General features: G+C 43.3%; 1 protein-coding gene across 1 annotated transcript in view; it reads right to left on the bottom strand.

Annotated features, from left to right (window-relative positions):
• Nucleotides 1–20,080, bottom strand: part of LOC101036325 (uncharacterized) — a 63,872-nt gene that overhangs the window by 28,178 nt on the left and 15,614 nt on the right. The window contains exon 3 of the mRNA XM_074391576.1: nt 1,594–1,682. Within this exon, the coding sequence (XP_074247677.1) occupies nt 1,594–1,682 (89 nt within the window). The remainder of the gene's footprint in view (nt 1–1,593; nt 1,683–20,080) is intronic.

Below are 20,080 nucleotides of genomic sequence, written 5' to 3'. Positions count from 1 at the left end.
CTCAGAAGTCAGAAGTCAGTGGCCAAAATTCACGGTGACCAAAAGCATTCCAAAATGCTGCCAGTAACGCCATGCTTAGTTTCTTCCTCTGCTCTACTGAACATTGTGGACATAGACACTCAGGATTGTTGGGTTAAATGAGTCCTTCTTGGACACAGCTTTTGTGGAATGTGAGTACCAAACACTGAGAAGTTCTTGTCTATAACTGATGCACAGAATGACCCATACGTTTTTTGGTTCGGGATTCTTTTTTCTTTTTCTTTTTCTTCTTTTTTTTTTTCTTTTTTTTACCTACTGTGTGTTATCCTTTTCTCTGAGAGTGACCAGTCACATTCTACTGGTCACTATTTGTCTCACAGTTGTTGAAGTGGCTTTGCCAACTTAGATAATCTAGAAACACAGTTTCCTGGGATTGCCTTCCCAATATAGTTCTGAGTTAGATTGGACAAGGAGAAAAATTGGGGCAGGGCTTGGGAAGTGGAAGTGAAGCAACAGATACTATGTTCTGAAGTTTGGTAGGACCAGGCACTGTTACCACTGGTGTACACTGGCACTGACTGTGCCCTCAATCACATCAGGGTCACCACCTGAGACGTGGGTCTCACCACCTGCAGAAGTCTGACCTGCAAATCCTGACTCAACAACAGATGGATGAATGCACTCTCACACCATTACAGTGTTTCAAGTGGGCTAGGGATGGCTGTTGGCTGCTTTCTGAGGGCGAAATGCAACCAATCAACCCAGATCCTCTGTCTGTGACACATTTATTCCCTCAAAATGTTACAACAGGCCAGGTGCGGTGGCTCAAGCCTGTAATCCTAGCACTTTGGGAGGCCGAGGCGGGTGGATCACGAGGTCAAGAGATCAAGACCATCCTGGTCAACATGGTGAAACCCCGTCTCTACTAAAAATACAAAACATTAGCTGGGCATGGTGGCGCGTGCCTGTAATCCCAGCTACTCAGGAGGCTGAGGCAGGACAATTGCCTGAACCCAGGAGGCAGAGGTTGCCAAGATCGAGCCATTGCACTCCAGCCTGGGTAACAAGAGTGAAACTCCGTCTCAAAAAAAAAAAAAAAAAAAAAAAAAAAAGTTACAACAGAGGTTCTAAGTTAACACACTTGTGGATCATTAACATGGTTATATGAATGATAAAAGCTTTAGGTTCCAGGCCCAGAGTAAACACGATTAACAGGCAATTCCCCTTTGATCTCCCCCTGAGACGGCTACAGCACAAAATTAACATGAGTAAACAGTTCGGTGGAGACTAACGGGTGTGGGGTAAGCAGACTTAACTGGGAAGACCTTTGATCATCTCTGTCTCTCCCTAACTTAATGGACTGGCCAGCCTGCCTTTGGCCTGCCCCTGTAAAACCTTTCAGCCTTCTAAAAGGTTTGAGACTAATCTATAACTTTCCCTTACATATCTTTAATACTTTCTGTAATATTTTGCCAACCACCCCGAGCGAATTCCAACAAATGACCCACTGGCACACCTTGGTATGGGGAAGCAGCAGGCTGCAGCGACTCCAGCTCTGACAAGATCTCCTTCTGCCACTTCTCCAAGTCCTAGGTCAGGTGTGTGCATACTTACATGGCTATGGATGCCAGCTCCTTCTCCAGGTTGGAGGCAGTAAGAGACAGATGCAGGTTCCAGTAAGTCTTCATGGGTTTCAGTCTGACCTAGGGATTCAAGTTAATCCTTGCAGGTTCAAGTTTGTTCTTGCTTTCCCCCACCCACACCACATATACCACTTTTTCTCAACTGTGGGCCCTGAATAGCTACAGTGACTTCAGGCTGCTATAAGTGCAGAGACAATAGCCTTCCGTAGACTTCTTCCCCTGTGTAAGGCACATGGATGTGCTCTGGTCGAGGAACAGGCCAAGATAGACATCCGGGCTTGTATGACTCAGCGAGTTTGGCATGCAGGCACACACCTCCACTTGTTATATGACCTGTTTGTGCAAATTCATACTTGGCTCTAACCCACTATTGTCTGTAAAAGGTATAATTGTCTTGCTAATGTCGTACAGGGGTTCTTGGGGCTCAGCTCAGCTCAACATGGCTTAACATGGCGGGCGTGCTGGTGCCCAGAGAAAGAGAGAGAGCGAGCCAAAGCTGTCCATCTTGCAGACGGACAGGAGGGAGCCAGGACACAGCTCGGCCTGTTCGTGCCTAGAGAGAAAAAGAGTTAAGCTGCTGACCCTGAAGACAAAGGAGAGCCAGCCACACAGCTGTTTGTGGAATCCGCCGGCTCAGGCAGCTGAGACAGGGCAGACAGTGTGAGAGAGCTAGTGTGAGAAAGCTGTTAATAACAGCTGCTGATGAATGAAACCATATTCACCTGCCTGTGGCCCCCCGAGTGTTCTTTCTGCTCATCCACCCAGCCCTCCTCCATGGGCTGGACCTGAATCTCCGGACCTAACAATGGGTGATGAGGATGGGATGAGATGAGTGGGTCTTCAGCCCCTGAGGGTTCCCAGGTCAGCTTTGTGGCCGCAGCATGGGCTGTGACACCCGGTGGCAGCTGTGCTGCGAGGATGGGCTCCAGTGGAAACACGGGAGGCAGTAGGTGGGTCTCCTGTGAGTATGGAGAAGGCACTGAAGCACCTGGAAGTGCACAGCACTGAGAAGAAGCATGCCTTTGCTGTAGGAGTCAGATGGGCGTTTGTAACTGTGCTGTGGGAAGAACATGCCCAGTCCTTGCCGGACACAGTGCAGGGAGGAGGAAGAACGTCCATAGCAGGCTCGCCCAGTGATCTACCACAAAATAGATCAGGAGCAGCTATTGGGCCCCAAGGGTGGGCCCAGAGAACCCCTGCTGTGGTGGAGCATGCTTCCTATGGTGTCTGTGCCCCTGCTGAGTTGAGGGAGTTAAGCAAATAACGCTGGCAGTCATGTACAGACTTAGTGCAAGTCATACGGGAGAAGTACCTTGCTGCGCAAACGGGTCCCATCTGAGCATTCCGGTTCAAAGGGTATCTGCTACAGCTGGTGGAAGTGTAAAGCCTTTTCTGTTTGATAAGAGAACTGGCCAAGATGCCCAGCTTGGGGGGCATCGGACAATGGGAGCCACATGTGCACTTGGCAATCCGCTGGTCCCTAAACCCGGCTAAGTTTCCAGGCAGAGCTGCATTTATTGACAACTATGAAAACTGGCCAGTGAAAGTGAAACCTGTATCTCTGCATCTTGGCATTGGTCGCTTGGCTCTCCGCTTATGCACTGTGTATGTCTCTCCCACCCACATCTGAAGACATTCTGGGGTGGCTGTTTTGCACGGCTTGGCAGCTGTGCCATCTATCACGGACTTAATAGACCACTTGACAATGGAACTGGGCAGTGCCACTGTGTGGTGGACTTGGCTAATGCATTCTTGTCAATCTACAATGTTCCAGAGAGCTAGGAACAGATTGCCTTCATGGGAGGGCAACAGTGGACTTTCACAGTGTTGCTGCAGGGCTACTGTATAGCCCCACCATATGTTGTGGTTTTGTTACTAATGTTATGTTAACCTCTGATTCTCTTCCAGGTTTAAAAGCGGCAGTGCCCCTCTTGCCTGGGATTGGGGTGAGGGGCTGAGACAGCCTTTCCGGGTAGTAAACCAAGGGTGCCCATTCACACTAAGTGTACTTGTAACCACAGATAATTGTGGATAGGGCCTATAGCAGTGCATGGAGCAACCGGAAGTGCCAGTGGGCTGTTAGTCCCAACTGTGGAAGGAAGCTGCACTCCAGTGCTTACTAATAGAGAAGCAGTTAGTAACAGTGGGATAGGTGCGTTCATGGGTAATGACCCCCTGGACAGGGACAGCACAGAGATCCACTTTAGCGAAGTGGGGTGCCTACTTGAAACAGCGAAGTATGCTAAGTACAAATCCCTTAGCAGCAAAGTTGCAAGAGGTCTTGGGACCTGTAGTCCTAATGCAAGGTAAGGCCATGGGGACTGAGGCACTCCTAGACTCTGAGACTTCACCATTAGGAAGGGCATTCCCTGATTCCCGATAGGGCATGGTATACAGCTAGGTCTAGCTGGGGTGCTACTGCTGCCTAGTACTGACACTATATGGTTTGAAACCCGGTGTGTGCAAAGCAGCTAATAAGCTAAAATCAGGGCAATATGAATGGTAATCACCAAGGAGGTGACACCCATGGTAATCTGTGCCAATAGGTGGGCAGTTTATCAAAGTTTATGTATGTAACAGGCCTGCGTGCCCAAAAGCTTATGTATGTATCAGGCCTGCATGCCCAAAATTTGTATGTCAGGCCTGTGTGCAAAACCTGTGTATCAGACCAGTGTGCCCAAGACCTAAGTTTCCCTCAGCCTAGGGGTAGAGTGTAAGTTGTATGGATGTGCTTTGGTAAAGGAATAAGCCAAGGTTGATATCCAGGCCTGCATGTCAGTGAGTTTGGCATGCAGACACACGCCTCCACTTGTTACATAACCTGTTTGTGTAGGTTCATACTTGGCTCTAAACCACTATTGTCTGTAAAAGGTATAATTGCCCTACTAATGCTGTATAGGGGCTCTTGGGGCTCAGCTTGGCTCAGCATGGCTTAACATGGTGGAGGGTGTGTTGGTGCCCAGAGAAAGACAGAGAGGCAAAACTGTCCGTCTTGCAGATGGATAGGAGGGAGCAAGGACACAGCTTGGCTTGCTCATGCCCAGTGAGAAAAAGAGTTAGGCTGCTGACCCTGAAGGCAAGGGAGAACCGGCCACACAGCTGTGTGTGGGAGCTGCCGGCTCAAGCAGCCAAGACAGGGCAGACAGTGAGACAGCTAATATGAGAAAGCTGTTAATAAAAGCTGCTGCTGAATGAAACCAAATTCATCTGCCTACAGTCCCCGGAGTGTTCTTTCTGCTCATCCACCCCTCCCTCCAGACTTCAGCATGTGTTGGACCCAGACCCTGGGACCTGACACCCTGCTCCCACAGTTGCATATGGTCTAATCCCTGTAATTATCCCTTTTCACACTGCTTTTCACACTGCTTCTCTGATCAAATGCTGCAACTGTGTTCAGGTGATTCTTATTTTACATTCAAATTTGCAAATCAGACACAGGATTACAGACATTATGAAAAACATTCAATTTTGAAAAAAAAAAAAGATTTGCACATGACACTTAAGTAACCCATCTATTATCCTCACTTTCTTTTTGATGTCAAACTTCTTTAAATGGCACCTTAAGTTTATTGCAAAAGTATTTTTCTTCCTCTCATTTTCTCTGCAATTCCTTGAATATGACTCCTGCTTTAAAAACACTATTTTAATTCATCAGAAACTTATAAAACATCAAATCCAGATCTTAGTCTACTTTATTTCTTTGTGCTCTTAACACTGTTGGCTACTCTGTTTTCCTTATTAAATCTGATTTCATGGGTCTCAAATTTCTGTGACAGTTTTTGATCAAGTTGTTTCCACTTGAAAAAAGTACTGATTTTAAAAACTAAATAACTTAAAACTGCAAGATGCCAAAAAAGGTTCACAAAACAATCTCCTTTCCTTCTGAAGGTTTTACAATGCATTGTTATCGTTAACCAGTCTTTTACTATTAAACTTAAGTGGGCAATTGAAACAAACCGTTCTGAGACCCTTCCATCACTGATTAAAACTCAGGCCAGGCACCATGGCTCATGCCTGTACTCCCAACATTTTGAAAGGTTGAGATGGGTGGATCACTTGAGCCCAGGAGTTTGAGACAAGCCTGGGTAATATAATAAGACCTAAACAGGCATGGTGGCACATGCCTGTAGTCCAGCTACTCAGGAGTCTGAGTCAAGAGGATTTCTTGAACCCAGGAGGCAGAGGTTGCAGTGAGTGGATATCATGCCACTGCACTCCAGCCAGGGCAACAGAGTAAGACCCTGTCTCAAAAAAAAAAAAAGTGGTATGTATTAGGAATAATATTCATTTAGCCTCCTGAGCTTTCTGGACAGACTTGGTGACCTTGCCAGCTCCAGCAGCCTTCTTGGCCTGTACTTTGATGACACCCATGGCAACTGTCTGTCTTGAACAGCAAAATGACCCAGAGGAGAATAGTCAGGATAGTCAGAATATTCAGAGGAGCTCTCAACACACATGGGCTTGCTAGGGGCTATATCAATCATGGCAGCATCACCAGATTTCAAGAATTTAGGGCCATGTTCTAGTTTCTTACCACAATGGTAATCTTTTCTTATAGCTCAGAACACTTGCAAGCAACGTGAGCTGCATGACAATCCAGTACAGGGGCACAGCCAGCACTGATTTTGCCTAGATGGTTCAGGATAATCACCTGAGCAATGAAGCCAGATGCTTCCACTAGTGGGTCATTTTTGCTGTCACCAGCAACACTGCCATGATGAACATCTTTGGCAGACACATTATTTTTTTTTCTTAGAAAGAATGTAATGTTTGTTTTTAATTAGAACAACAGCAACAACAAAAAACTAACTATGATATGCCAGTGTAGTGTTGAATCCAGCAATGGACACAAAGAGCAAATGCTTGACAGAGACAGCTGTAAATAATCTATGTACCTCCTACACCCCCTACTTTATTACAAAGACATTCTCTTTGGAAATATGGTTACAAATGTAAATCACTGATTTCTTACAAGACCACAATGATTCTGTAATAATTATCAAATTGGTCCACTTCAGATTTGTAAAAGGATTCTTTCAGATATGAAGATGTGGGAGCAACTGTGAAGCTGTATTTATTCAGAGAGTTTGAAATATGAAGTGATGATCTTAGACCACCAAGAACTGTAAGGCATGCCAACTGATGTTTATAACAACTTAGCGTTTTCGTCCTTTGTATCTGATTTTATTAAGTGGGCAAACACCTTGTTGACAATGAAGCCCACATTGTCCCCAGGAAGAGATTCACTTGAAGTTTCATGGTGCATTTCAATAGACTTTACTTGAATTTGAGCATTGACTGGCGCAAAGTTGACCACCATGCCAGGTTTGAGAACACCAGTCTCCACAGGTACAGGACCAATACCAACAATCCTGAAGGCATCCTGGAGATGCAGACACAGGGATCATAAGTGGGATGAATTGGTGTAGAATACAGTCCACAGCCTCAAGCAGCGTGGTTCCACTAGCATTGCTATCTTTACAGGTGACTCCATTCCTAGAACCAAGGCATGTTAGCACTTGGCTCCAGCATGTTGTCACTATGCCAACCAGAAGTTGGCACAAATGCTACTCTGTCAGGGTTGTAGCCAATTTTCTTAACGTAAGTGCTGATTTCCTTGTACCTCGTCTGGTGGTAGGGTGGCTCGGTGGAATCCATTTTGTTAACACCAACATATAGTTTCACATTCAGTGTGTAAGCCAGAAGGGCCTGCTCATGGGTCTGCCCATTCTTGGAGATGCCAGCTTCAAATTCACTGCCAGCAGCAATAAGCAATAATTAAGACAGCACAGTCAGCTTGAGATGTGTATGTAGTCATTTTTTTTTTTTTTTTTTTTGAGACAGGGTCATGCTCTGTCCCCCAGGGTAGAGTTCAGTGGTGCAATCTCGGCTCACTGGAACCTCCACCTCCCAGGTTCAAGTGATTCTCCTGCCTTAGCCTCCCAAGTAGCTGGGATTACAGACACATGCCACCATGCCTGGATAGTTTTTGTATTTTCATTAAATACGGGGTTTCACCATGTTGGCCAGGCTGGTCTTGAACTCTTGACTTCAAGTGATTCACCTCCTCAGCCTCTTAAAGTGCTGGGATTACAGGTGTGAGCCACCATTCCCGGCCTGTAATTGTGTTTTTGATGAAGACTCTGTGTCCTGGGACGTCAATGATAATCAGGTAGTACTTGCTGGTCTCAAATTTCCACAGGGAAATATCAGTGATGATACCATTTTCATGCTCAGCTTTCTGTTTATCCAAGACCGAGGCATACTTGAAGGAGCCCTTTCCTATCTCAACAGCCTCCTTCTCCATTTTTCAGTGGTTCTTTTGTTGATGCCACTGCATTTGTAGATCAGATGGCCAGTAGTAGTGGACTTGCTTGCATCTTTATGACGACAATATCGATATAAGTCTTCCTTTCCCATTTTGGTTTTTAGGGCTGGTTTTCAAGATAACCTATGTTCTGGCAGCAAACCCGTTGCAAAAAAGCTACTTTCTCATTTCTGAATTTCTTTTTTCCCTTGGTTTCTATGACCAGCACTCTCTGGAATTTTCTTTGGAATCTCTCCAGCTGCTGCTCCCTGTCTCAGTATGCTCACTTCTCTTCTACCCAACCCTCAAGGTGTAGGAGGAGATGGTTGCTCAAAGTCCAGTTCTTGGCACTCCTGAATTCTCACTCCACCTTTATGATCCCCTCCACTCTAAAGGATTCACCCATCATCCCTTCACACTCATGATTTATAGATCTATGCTTTTATCTCAGCTCTCTCTCCTGAATGCCAAGGTCGTGACTCTTGTAGTCCATTTAGTTGCAGATGACTCTCAAATTCAACACGTGCAAACTGCCTATTTATTTACTATGACATGTTCCATATCCCCTAAGTTGGATAGTGGCATTACAATTCTTCAGTTACTCATGCTCAAAACTTCAGAATTGGGGAGTGATCTCACCAAAGATGGCGTAGAAGCATCTGGTTTCACTCCCCCTGCCCATTAAAAACCAAGAACAACTATCCAGTGCCAAGTTTATCACCGCCAGTACTCCAGAACTGAAAACCAAAGCTGTGACAATCCCTGAGGGCACAGAGAAGTGAAAAACTATGAGCTGAAAGTGAGAGAAATGGACTTCTCTATCCACAATGCCCCTCCCCCAAACTGCTAGGCACCACATGGAAAAGTCCTCCAAGACTCACGGCTTCTACATTGGAAAAAGTGAGATCAAGGTGGACAATCAGCTTCCAAATCATCTTGGGTTCCTATGCAAGAAAGCTGTTCCTGCCTCAACTCACAGGAAGCATCACAAATGCCTCCACCTAAGGACAGGTGGAGACAAACCTTGGGAGGTGGGGCTACATGGCCCAGCACCAGAAACTGGGAGGCTGCGCTCCACTCCAGAAAAACGAGACACCAAATCAGAGACGCAGTTTAGCAGCACCACACTGCAGGAAGCACCCTGCAGGGAACCTCTGGGCACGAACCCAGAGCCAGCCGCCTCGCTGCACGGCTGAGGAATCCCCTTTGGAACTCCACGCCCCCCCCACCCCCCGCCCCGCCCCGCCGTAATGGGCAGCACTTGGAGAGCTACAGAAAAACCTGTGCTTAGCGCGCCATCTAGTGCTCAAAAGAAGGCAGCACTCTAGGGCTAAGGGAATCAACGGGTAAATCGCATAGAACCTCTCAACACACAAACGAACTTAGGAAAGACTTGAAAAAAACCCTAATTTTAAAATGCGAAGACATAGATCCACATACATAAGAAAAACAGCAAACAGTGGACGATGACCTCCCCAAATTGACAAAGCAAGAAGCCAGTGATTAGCCCCAATGAGAGAGCAACATGTGAGCTTTCAGATAGCAAAATGACAGGAGTCAGATCAAGAATTCAAAATAGCAGTTTTGAAAATAATCAGCAATCTCCAAGTTAATACAGAGATGTAATTTAGAGATGTATCAGAGAAATTTAATGAAGAAATGTAAATGATACGAAAAAAATCAAACAGATACGTGGAATTGAGGAATACATTGGCTGAACTGAAAAACCCATCACAGAGGTAACAACAGCAGAACTGATCAAGCAGAAGAAACAATGAACCCGAATATAGTCTATTTGAAAACACACAGTCAGAGAAGAAGAAAAGAAAAAAGAAGGAAAAGGAATGAAGACCACTTACAATAACTAGAAAATAACTTCAAAATAGCAAATCCGAGTCATTGGCCCTCAAGGGGAAATTGAGAAAGAAAAGAGGGTAGATAGCTTATTCAAAGAAATAACAGAAAACTTTCCAAACCTAGAGAAAGATATAAATATCCAGATACAGTAAAGTCAAAGATCATAAAACAGATTAAACCCAAATAGGACTACACCAAGATATATAATAAGCTTTCAAAGGTCAAGGACAAAGACAGGATCCTAAAAGCAACAAGAGAAATTAAAGCAAATAACATATAAAAGACTTTGATTTGTCTGGCAACAGACTCTCAGCAGAAACGATACAGGACAGGAGAGAGGAAGATGACATATTCAAAGTGCTGAAGGCAAAAACAGAATAATATGCCCAACAAGGCTATCCTTCAAACATGTAGGAGAGATAAAGACTTCCTAAGACAAACAGAAGGTGAAGGAATTCATCACCAGACCTGTCTTGCAAGAAAATGCTAAAGAGAGTTCTTCAATCTGAAAGAAAAGGATATAAATGTACAATAATAAAGTCATTTGTGGGGGCATAGAGACCCACACTTGTAATCTTAGTGCTTTGGGGGGCACTAGGCACAGAAAGACAAACATTGCATTTTCTCACTTATTTGTGGGATCTAAAGATCAAAACAGTTGAACTCATGGACGTAGTAGAAGGTTGATTACCAGAGGCTGGGAAGGGTAGTGGGGGACAAGTAGGGGAGTTGGGGATGATTAATGGGTACAAAAAATAGTTAGAAAGAATGAATGACACCTGCTATCTGATAGCACAACAGGGTGTCTATAGTCAATAATAATTTAATTGTACATTTAAAAATAACTAAAAGAGTATAATTGGATTGTTTGTAATACAAAGGATAATCACTTGAGGGGATGGATACCCCATTCTCTATGACATGATTGTTACACATTGCATGCCTGTATCCACACATCTCATGTACCCATATCTATCTATCTATCTATCTATCTATCTATCTATCTATCTATCTATCTATCTCTACTATGTACCTACAAGAATTAAAAATAATTTTTTAAAAAAGTAGAAAGACTTCAAATAAACAACCTAATGGTGCATCTCAAGGAACCATAAAAGCAAGAACAAATCAAACCCCAAAGCAATGTAACAAGGCTGGATGTGTAATCCCAGCACTTTGGGAGGCTGAGGCAGGATGGTTGCTCGAGACCCACCTGGGCAACAAAGTGAGACTGTGTCTACAAAAAAAGTTTGAAAATTATCCAGGAATGAAGGCATGTGCCTGTAGTCCCGGATACTTAGGTAGCTGAGGCAGGAGGATTTTTTAAGCCCAGGAGGTTGAGGCTGCAGTGAGCCATGATTGTACCACTGCACCCCAGCCTGATTAACAGAGCAAGACTCTGTCTAAAAAAAGAGAGAGAGAGATAAAGAAGAAAATAATAAAGATCAGCACAGAAATAAATAAAATTGTGATTATAAAAAAATACAAAAGATCAATGAAACAAAAAGTTGTTTTTCCAAAAAGATAAACAAAATCAACAAATCTTTAGCTAGACCATGTAAGAAAAAAGAGAGAAGACCCAAATAAAATCAGAAGTGAAAAGGAGACATTAAAACCAATATCACAGAAATATAAAGAATCATGAGAGATCATATGAACAGCTATATACCAACAAACTGGAAAATCTATAAGAAATGGATAAATTCTTGGACACATACAACTTATAAGAAATAGAAAGCCTGAACAGACCAATAACAAGTAATGAGAGCAAAGCAGTAATAAAAAGTCTCTGATCAAAGAAAAACCCAGGAGTAGGTGGCTTCAACAGTGAATTCTACCAAACATTTAAAGAACTAATATAAATTCTATTCAAATTATTCCAAAAAATGGAACAGTAGGGAATACTTCCAAATTCATTCTATGCGGCCAGCATTACCCTGATAGCAAAACCAGACAAAGATACAACAACAACAACAACAGCAACAACAAAACTACAGGCCAATATTCCTGATTAACATAGATGTAAAAATTCCCAATAAAATACTAGCAAATGAAGTTCAACATCATATTAAAAAGATCATTCACCATGATCAAGTGGGATTTGCCACAGGGATGTAAAATGGTTCACCATACAGAAATCAATAAGTGTGTTAGATCACATTAGTAAAACTAAGGGCAAAAAACAGGATGATTTCAGTAGATGCTGAAAAAAGCATTCAGTAAAATTCAGTATCCTTTCATGATAAAAACTCAACAAACTGGGTATAGAAGGAACATATCTCAAAACAATAAAGGCCACGAGAAACCCAAAGCTAACATCACGCTGAATGGGGAAAAATTGGTAGTCTTTCCTCTAAGAACTGAAAGAAGATAAGGATGACCACTTTTACCATTTTTATCAAATATAGTCCTAAAAGGATGAAGTTAAATTATCCTTGTTCATTGATGACATGATCTTGTATGTAGAAAAACCTAGAGACTACCAAAATATTATTAAGAACTGATAATCAAATTCAGTAAAGTTGTAAGATACATAATCAACATACAAAAATCAGTAGTGGCCGGGCACGGTGGCTCATGCCTGCAATCCCAGCACTTTGGGAGGCTGAGGTGGGTGGATTACAACATCAGGAGATTGAGACCATCCTGGTCAATATAGTGAAACCTCGTCTCTACTAAGCATACAAAAATCAGCTGAGTGTGGCAGCGCATGTCTGTAGTCCCAGCTACTCGGGAAGCTGAGGCAGGAGAATCACTTGAACTTTGGAGGCAGAGGTTGCAGTGAGCCAAGACTGTGCCACTGCACTCCAGCCTGGTCATCAGAGTGAGACTCCATCTCAAAAAAAAAAAAAAAAAAAAAAAAAAAAAAAAAAAAATCAGTAGCATTTGTATATGCCAACAGTAAACAATCGGAAAAATAAATCGAGAAAGCAATCCCATTTATAATTGCTATAGAAAAAAATACCTAGAAATAAATTTAACCACAGAAGTGAAAGATTTCTTACAAAGAAGAGGATACAAAAAATAGATATCTTATGCTCATGTATTAGAAGAATTAATACTGTTAAAATCCATACTATCCAAAATGATCTACAGATTGCAATCCCTATCAAAGTATCAACAACATTCTTCATAGAAATAGAAAAAACAATCCTAAAATTCTATGAAACCAAAAAGACTCCAATAGCCACAGCAATCCTGAGAGCAAAAGAACAAAGCTGGAGGTATCACACTACCTGACTTCAAAATATGCTATAAAACCATAGTAACCAAAAACAGCATAGTACAGGCATAAAAGCAGGCACATAGACCTATGGAATAGAATAAAGAACCCAGAAATAAATCCACACATTTATAGCCAACTCATTTTTGACAAAGGTGCTAAGAACATACATTGGGAAAGAACAGTTTCTTCAATAAATGATGCTGCAGAAGAATTAAACTAGACTCTTGACTCTCACTATATGCAAAAAATCAAATCAAAATGGATTACAGAAAGCCAGGCATGGTGGTGTGTGCCTGTAGTCCCACTACTCAGAATGCTGAGGTGGGAGGATTGATTGCTTGAGCCCAGAAGTTCAAGTCCAGCCCCGGTAATATGGTGAGACTCCTATCTATTAAATAAAGACTTAAATGTAAGACTTGAAACTATAAAACTAGTGGAAGAAAATGTTGGGGAAATGCTTCAGGAAATTGGTCTGGGGAGAGATTATTTTGTTAAGACCTCTAAAGCACAGGCAACAAAAGCAAAAATAGATAAATGAGATTACAACCAGGTAAAAAGCTTCTGCACAGCAAGGGAAACAATCAGTAGAGTGAAAAGGCAACCTATGGAATGACAGAAAATATTTTCAAACCATACATTCAATAAAGAGCTATTATGCAAAATATAAATGGAACTGAAATAATAGCAAAAAATAATAATCTGATTAAAAATGGGCAAATGATCTGAATAGACATTTCTTTTCTTTTTCTTTAGATTTGCCATTAACAACGAATAGACATTTCTTAAAAGAAGACATACAAGTAGCCAACAGGTATATAAAAAAATGCTCAGCATCAACTAATCATCAGGGAAACGCAAATCAAAACTACAATGAGATATCATCTCACCCCAATTTAAATGGCTATTATACTCAACCTGAGAAAGCTGATAAAAACGGCTGTTATAAGACAAAAAGTAACAGATGCTGGTGAGGACGCAGAGAAAGGAGAGCTCTCATACACTGTTGATGGAAATTTAAATTAGTACGGCCATTAATGAAAATAGTATGAAATTTCCTCAAAAAACAAAAAAAAAGAACTACCATATGATCTAACAGTCCCACTGTTAGGTATATATTCACAAGAAAGGAAATCAGTATACTGAAGAGATATCTGTACTCTCATATTTATTGCAGCACTTTTCATAATAGTCAAGATATGGATTCAACCTAAGTGCTCAGCAAGAAACGAATAAAGAAAATGTGGTATATCTACACAGTGAAATATTATTCAGCCACAAAAAGAAGTACTTTCATTTGCAGAAACATGGATGGAACTGAAGGGTATCGTGTTATGTGAAATAAGCCAGGCACAGAAAGACAAATATTGAGTGTTCTCACTCATATGTGAAAACTAAACTTAAAAAAAAAAAAAGAAAAGAACCTCACGGAGGAGCCTCTGATTATCAGAGGCTGGGAAGGGTAGGGAGAGGGAAGATGAAGAGAAGTTGGTTAATGGGTACAGAACTACAGTTAGAAGCAAAAACGTCTAGCATTTGATAGCACAGTAGAGTGACTATAGTTAATAATAATTTATTGTATATCTCAAAAGAGCTACAAGAGAAGATTTGGAATGTTCTCAACACAAGTAAATGATAAATATTTGAAGTGATGGATACCCCGATGATCCTGATTTGATCATTATACATTGTATGCACGTATCAAGATATATGTGCCCCCAGAAATATGTACAACCATTATGTATTATAACTTGAGTTATTTAATACTTTTCCCTCTAATTAGACTCCTAACTTTAGCTTCCATCTCTTTTTCTGCCCCCTAAAGCTTGTGTTACCTTTCCAAAATATGAATGGGCTTATGTGAATTCTTTGCTCAAAATAGCTCCTGGTTTCTAGTGGCATATGGAATACACACCTGCCAGTTTTATACAGCATGGCCACATTTTGATTTTTTCCCTTTCAACCTTATGTCCTACTATACTCCAACGTTCCTTTCATCACACACACAGTCTACAGATTTCCTTCAGCACTCCATCTTCTGGACATATCTGCATTGGTCTGGGCAGAAATTTTTTTGTGTAAGACCTCTGAAGCACAGGCAACAAAAGCAAAAATAGATAAATGGGATTGAACTCCTGACCTCAAATGATCCACCTGCCTCGGCCTCCCAAAGTGCTGGGGTTACAGCTGTGAGCCACTGCACCCGGCCCAAATGGAATTCTTGTTCCCTGCTGAGAAGTGTCAAATAAATAAAAGCCAGGCTAGGTTGGCCAACACGGACATATCTGCATGCTCCTGGCCCAGGGGCTTGGCTCAAACCTTTTCTGTTTGAGTTATGTACTATATTGCATGCCTAACCATATTCCCTATCCAGTTTCAGTTTTCACTCCTAGCTGATGACTTGAATAAGAGTCTCTTGAGTTAGAAATATAGTTTTCATCAATCACATGGGAGTAACAATGCATATAATAGCAATGGCTCACATGAATCAAGCTCTTAATTACTGTGCCAGGCACTATTAATGACAAAAATGATCAATGTCCTCCAGGATAAAGGGACCTAAGAGACAGTTTGATCAAATGTCCTTATACCCTCAGAGAAGGGTTTCCTGATATAACAGGCCCAGCCTCTATCTACTTGCCCTTTTTTATTCCAACTTGACCGTAGAAGAGGAGCCACATCCTGTTAAGTCCAGTAAGTGGAATCACCTCATTCATCAAGGCGGGACATGGCTTGTTTATGCATGAGGTAGTTATTCCACTCTGGTTTAATTTTTTTAAAAATGGGGATGATGACATTGTGGTTGCTGTGCAGGTAAAAACCCATGCCCGGTGTCAAGCATAGGAACCATGGTTAAGACCTATTAATATTCAGAATATTAACACATCTCAGGCCACCTTTAAAACACTTCTTAAAGAACTGCAGTGCCTTCAACCTAGCCTGACTCTTATTTATTTGACACTTCTCAGCGGAGAATAAGAATTCAATTTGGCCGGGTGCAGTGGCTCACGGCTTAATCCCAGCACTTTGGGAGGCCAAGGCAGGTGGATCACTTGAGGTCAGGAGTTCAAGACCAGCCTGGCCAACATGGTGAAACCCCGTCTCTACTAAAAATACAAAATTTAGCTGGGCATGGTGGTGGACACCTGTAGTCCCAGCTATTCAGGAGGCTGAGGCACAAGAATCGCTTGATCCCAGGAGATGGAGGTTGCAGTGAGACGAGATTGTGCCACTGCACTCCAGCCAAGCAAGGTGACAGAGTGAGACCCTGTCTCAAAAAAAAAAAAAAAAGAATTCAATTCAGGAAGATAGTTCTGAGAAGAGGAGGAGAGGCAAGGAGGAGGGGGAGAATGAGGTAGCAGCAGTACTCACAGTGATGCAGGAGTTCCTGGACAGAAACCTGGAGGGCGGTGGTGTTTTTATTGGTTTTTCTGTGACTGGAAAACAAGTTTTGAACTTTTGGGGCTTTAAGGAGTGCAAATAGGAAAAGTAAATACAGAGGCTGTCAGCCCTCCTTAAGGAGGAATACTAACTGTCTTCTGTGTACCTTCATGTTGGGACTCAGTCTGAGCTGGAAGTATTCAAACTAATGCACTGAGGAGTGGGATCATACAAAAATTAGCTGGCCATCATGGCACACACCTGTAATCTCGGCTACTCAGGATGCTGAGGCAGGAGAATTGCTTGAACCTGGGAGGCGGAGGTTACAGTGAGCCAAGATTGCAGCACTGCACTCCAGCCTGGGTGACAGAGCAAGACTCCATCTCTAAATGAATGAATGAATGAATGAATGAATGTTCAATTGTACGGAATTATTTGAAATATTTAAAACCAAGCATAACCTCTGAGCTAAAATGAGTGATTTTGTAAATATTTAGGCAGTGGTGTGAGGAAGTAATTCACCCCAAAACACACTAATGTACATTTAGTTACAATGAGTCTGAAGCATGGAGATGAAGGCCAAGTCCTCCTGCTGCTGTTCTTAAGCATTTGGTAAAGCAACATAGGGAGTGGCATCCCTAGAATTTCTCTAAAAAACAAAACAAAAAACACTTACAAATAAAATTCCAGACAAAAGGAGAATGGAAATATTAGAGAATTTTATACAGTCAAAATATACCTTGTAGCTGCCACACAAACTCAACGTTATGAAACTATCAAATGCATAAATGAACACTCCCTTGAGGAATTTCTATTATTTAAGGAATTGTTTTTTTCCTTTCGGTGGTACACTTATGAAGAGGTGGGTTTTGCAGATTTTGTTTAGTGGTGGTGTAATAAGCTAACCTGGGTTAGCCTAACTGACTTTATCTTAGCTGCAAACCTGACAAACTCTCTCGAGCCTCTCCCTCCCTGCCGCAGCCCCTCAGGTGCATTACTGGGTCATGCAGCACTCACAGCTTTGAACTGTTAAGAGTGGTTCACACTGTTCACAGTACCTGCAACCATTGTACTCGCATCCTGCTTGGCCAGTCTACCTGCTATTGTGAATAGATTCCTTGGTGATTGATTGGAAAGTTCCCCCTGCTACCCCGCTTAGTGATTGTATGGAAATACCCTTAGCAACCAACAATCCTGGGAACCTCCTGCCCCCTGTTTACCAGCCTCCTCCTACTAACTTGCTTGTTCTGCTTCTGTAAAATTCCGCTTCAGCTAGACTCCCCCTACCCTACCTAAATCAAGGTATAAAGGGGAATCAAGCCCCTTCCTCAGGGCCAAGATATTTTGAGTGTTAGCTGACTCTCGGTCGCCGGCTGAATAAAGGACTCATAATTTGAACTCAGAGCCTAGCGTTTCCTTCTAACACGCTCAGTTATTACAGTGGTAGGGTGGCTGCCAATTCAGGGTAGATTCACACCTCTGTTAATTTGAAATACTCTTCCATTTTCTCCAGCAGTGATAACTTATTTGTAGATCATGAGATCAAAAGGTGACTACTTGAGACCATAGAAAACCTGAAGTTGTATCCAAGAACTATTGTCAGGGAAAAAAACGTGAGGATGAGTTTATTGTTAGTTTTGCTGCAGTGTGTGTGTATGTGTGTGTGTGCGTGTGTGTGTGTATGTGCAGTAATGGAAACGTGCAGATCTGATGGCAGGTTGTCCAAAAATAAGCAGCCTCTGAGTGCTGTCATCTTAATACCACAGATAGGGCTGACAGTCAGTCTTGGCTGACTCCCACAGTCAGGTTGGGAGGATGAAAGAAACCCCCACTGTCTCAGGAGACATGGCAAGCTCAGAGGAAATGAAAGATAAGGTTTGGTGAGTTGCTTTCCTGTTTTACATAGTGGTCTCTTAATGGAATTCTGAAAGGAAAAAGGAGCCATAAGAAATAAGAGAAAGAAAATGTTCTCATCTATTTCCAAATTCTACAGCATGAACTTCCTTCAAGGAACTCTTAGTAGATGTTTTCTCTCTTTTACAAATATAATAGAACTGTTTTATGCAATCAGTACTGGGAATAGGGAACTAATATTGGCCCATAGAACAGTTAGCCTACTGTGGGGCTTGGCTATTTAGGGAGATTTGATGATATATTTGAACATGCCCCAAAAGAGCTCTATTACACTGGCCTTCAGACTATATTCATGCAGAGAAAGGATCCTAAATCTTCAAATAGAAGAGTCAAAGTGAGGAGTCAGGCAGGGAGAAATGGCCTGTAGTGTTACAATTTGCAGATTGAGAACTTCCAAAAGGATTAAATACAATGTTAACTCCATTAACTAGGATGCTGAGTGGACAGTAAAGTCTAGCTGACAGGGTCGTTTTGCTTTGTTTTTTAGTATTTGACAGACATTTAAGAAAAAACCTTTTCTGTGACCCCCATACCCACATTGATGTTGACCTTGCATTAAAATGCCCAGTTCTGTTATGGGATCTTTTGGGTATCAATTTTCTGGCCAGAACCCTCTGTTGGTGGTGACATTTTTGCTCTAGTTCTTGTCCTGTAGCCAGGAAGAATGAGGTATGCAGACAAGTGAAGGGTGAACAAGACGAAGAGGAGCCGGAGTTCTTGTCCTGCATCCAGAAGAATGAGGTATGCAAGCAAGTGAAGGGTGAACAAAGAGAAAGAGGAGCTTTATTAAGTGTTAGAACAGCTCAGAGGAGTAGCTCCTCTCTGCAGGCAGGTCATCCCTCCTCTCCATCCCCTCCATCCTCTGCCCTGCTCTGGCTGAGTTCAGGGCTTCTATGGACCTCACAGGTCAGGAAGTGTGGGCAGCCATGGGTGGGCCCAGAAAAGGCACCACAAGTCCTCATTCCAACAGGCAGGACTGGCCGCTTGGCTTCCTGCTTCAGGTCCTGCCTGGCTTGAAAGTGGGGTCTTACTAGGAGCCTGCTCCTTTCCACCCAGGAGCCTGTCTGCCTCCCATAGCAGTCCATGGGGACCAGGCTGCTCACACCAAGGCACCTGCAGGCCATGCCAAGCTGCCCTCAGCCCCCCTCAGCTTCCCCTCTCAAGTTTATGGGCACTCAAATTCTGGAGGGTGCCAAGGCGGCAGGGCACTGGCATGTCAGTGCTGCCGTGAGCCTGAACACCCCCCGACCCCAGGGCTGTGACAGCGCTCCTGGATAGGCCCCAGCCCCTCTCTGAGATGAGATTAGAGCAGGTGCCTGAGGGAAAAGACACTGGGCAATGGGAACAGACACTCCAAGCCTGTTGGGGGCAGGGGGCTTCCTGGGCCCCAAGAATGCAGGCTGCAGAGATGCCTGGGTCCTGCACCTGGGAGGGCAGCTACAGCTACACCTGGGGAGCTCCCGCCCCACCAACTTGGAAGGGGTGGGGCTCCTGTTTGTCCCTGGCTCCTGCCCGCTTCATGGAGCCAGAGGCCGGGATCTGCAGCCACGGATTAGGTGGCTATAGTTGCACTCAGGATGGCAGGGATTCTGCCTGCTCCTGGCTCCTTCTAAGAGCACAGGGAGGCTCAGATCTGTGGCCCTGCCCAGTATACTGGGGGCTCCAGCCTGATCCATGGAACTGGAGGCCCAGATCTATAGCTGCAGTTTGGGTGACTCATTGGCACCTGGGAAGCTCCCACCCCAACTTGGAAGGAGTGGGGCTCCCACCAGCTCC

This window comes from Saimiri boliviensis, chromosome X (genome assembly GCF_048565385.1).
Source record: "Saimiri boliviensis isolate mSaiBol1 chromosome X, mSaiBol1.pri, whole genome shotgun sequence".
Classification (NCBI taxonomy): Eukaryota; Metazoa; Chordata; class Mammalia; order Primates; family Cebidae; genus Saimiri; species Saimiri boliviensis.
The sequence above is the reverse complement of the archived record's forward strand: the minus strand, read 5'-3'. Positions and strand labels throughout refer to the sequence as shown.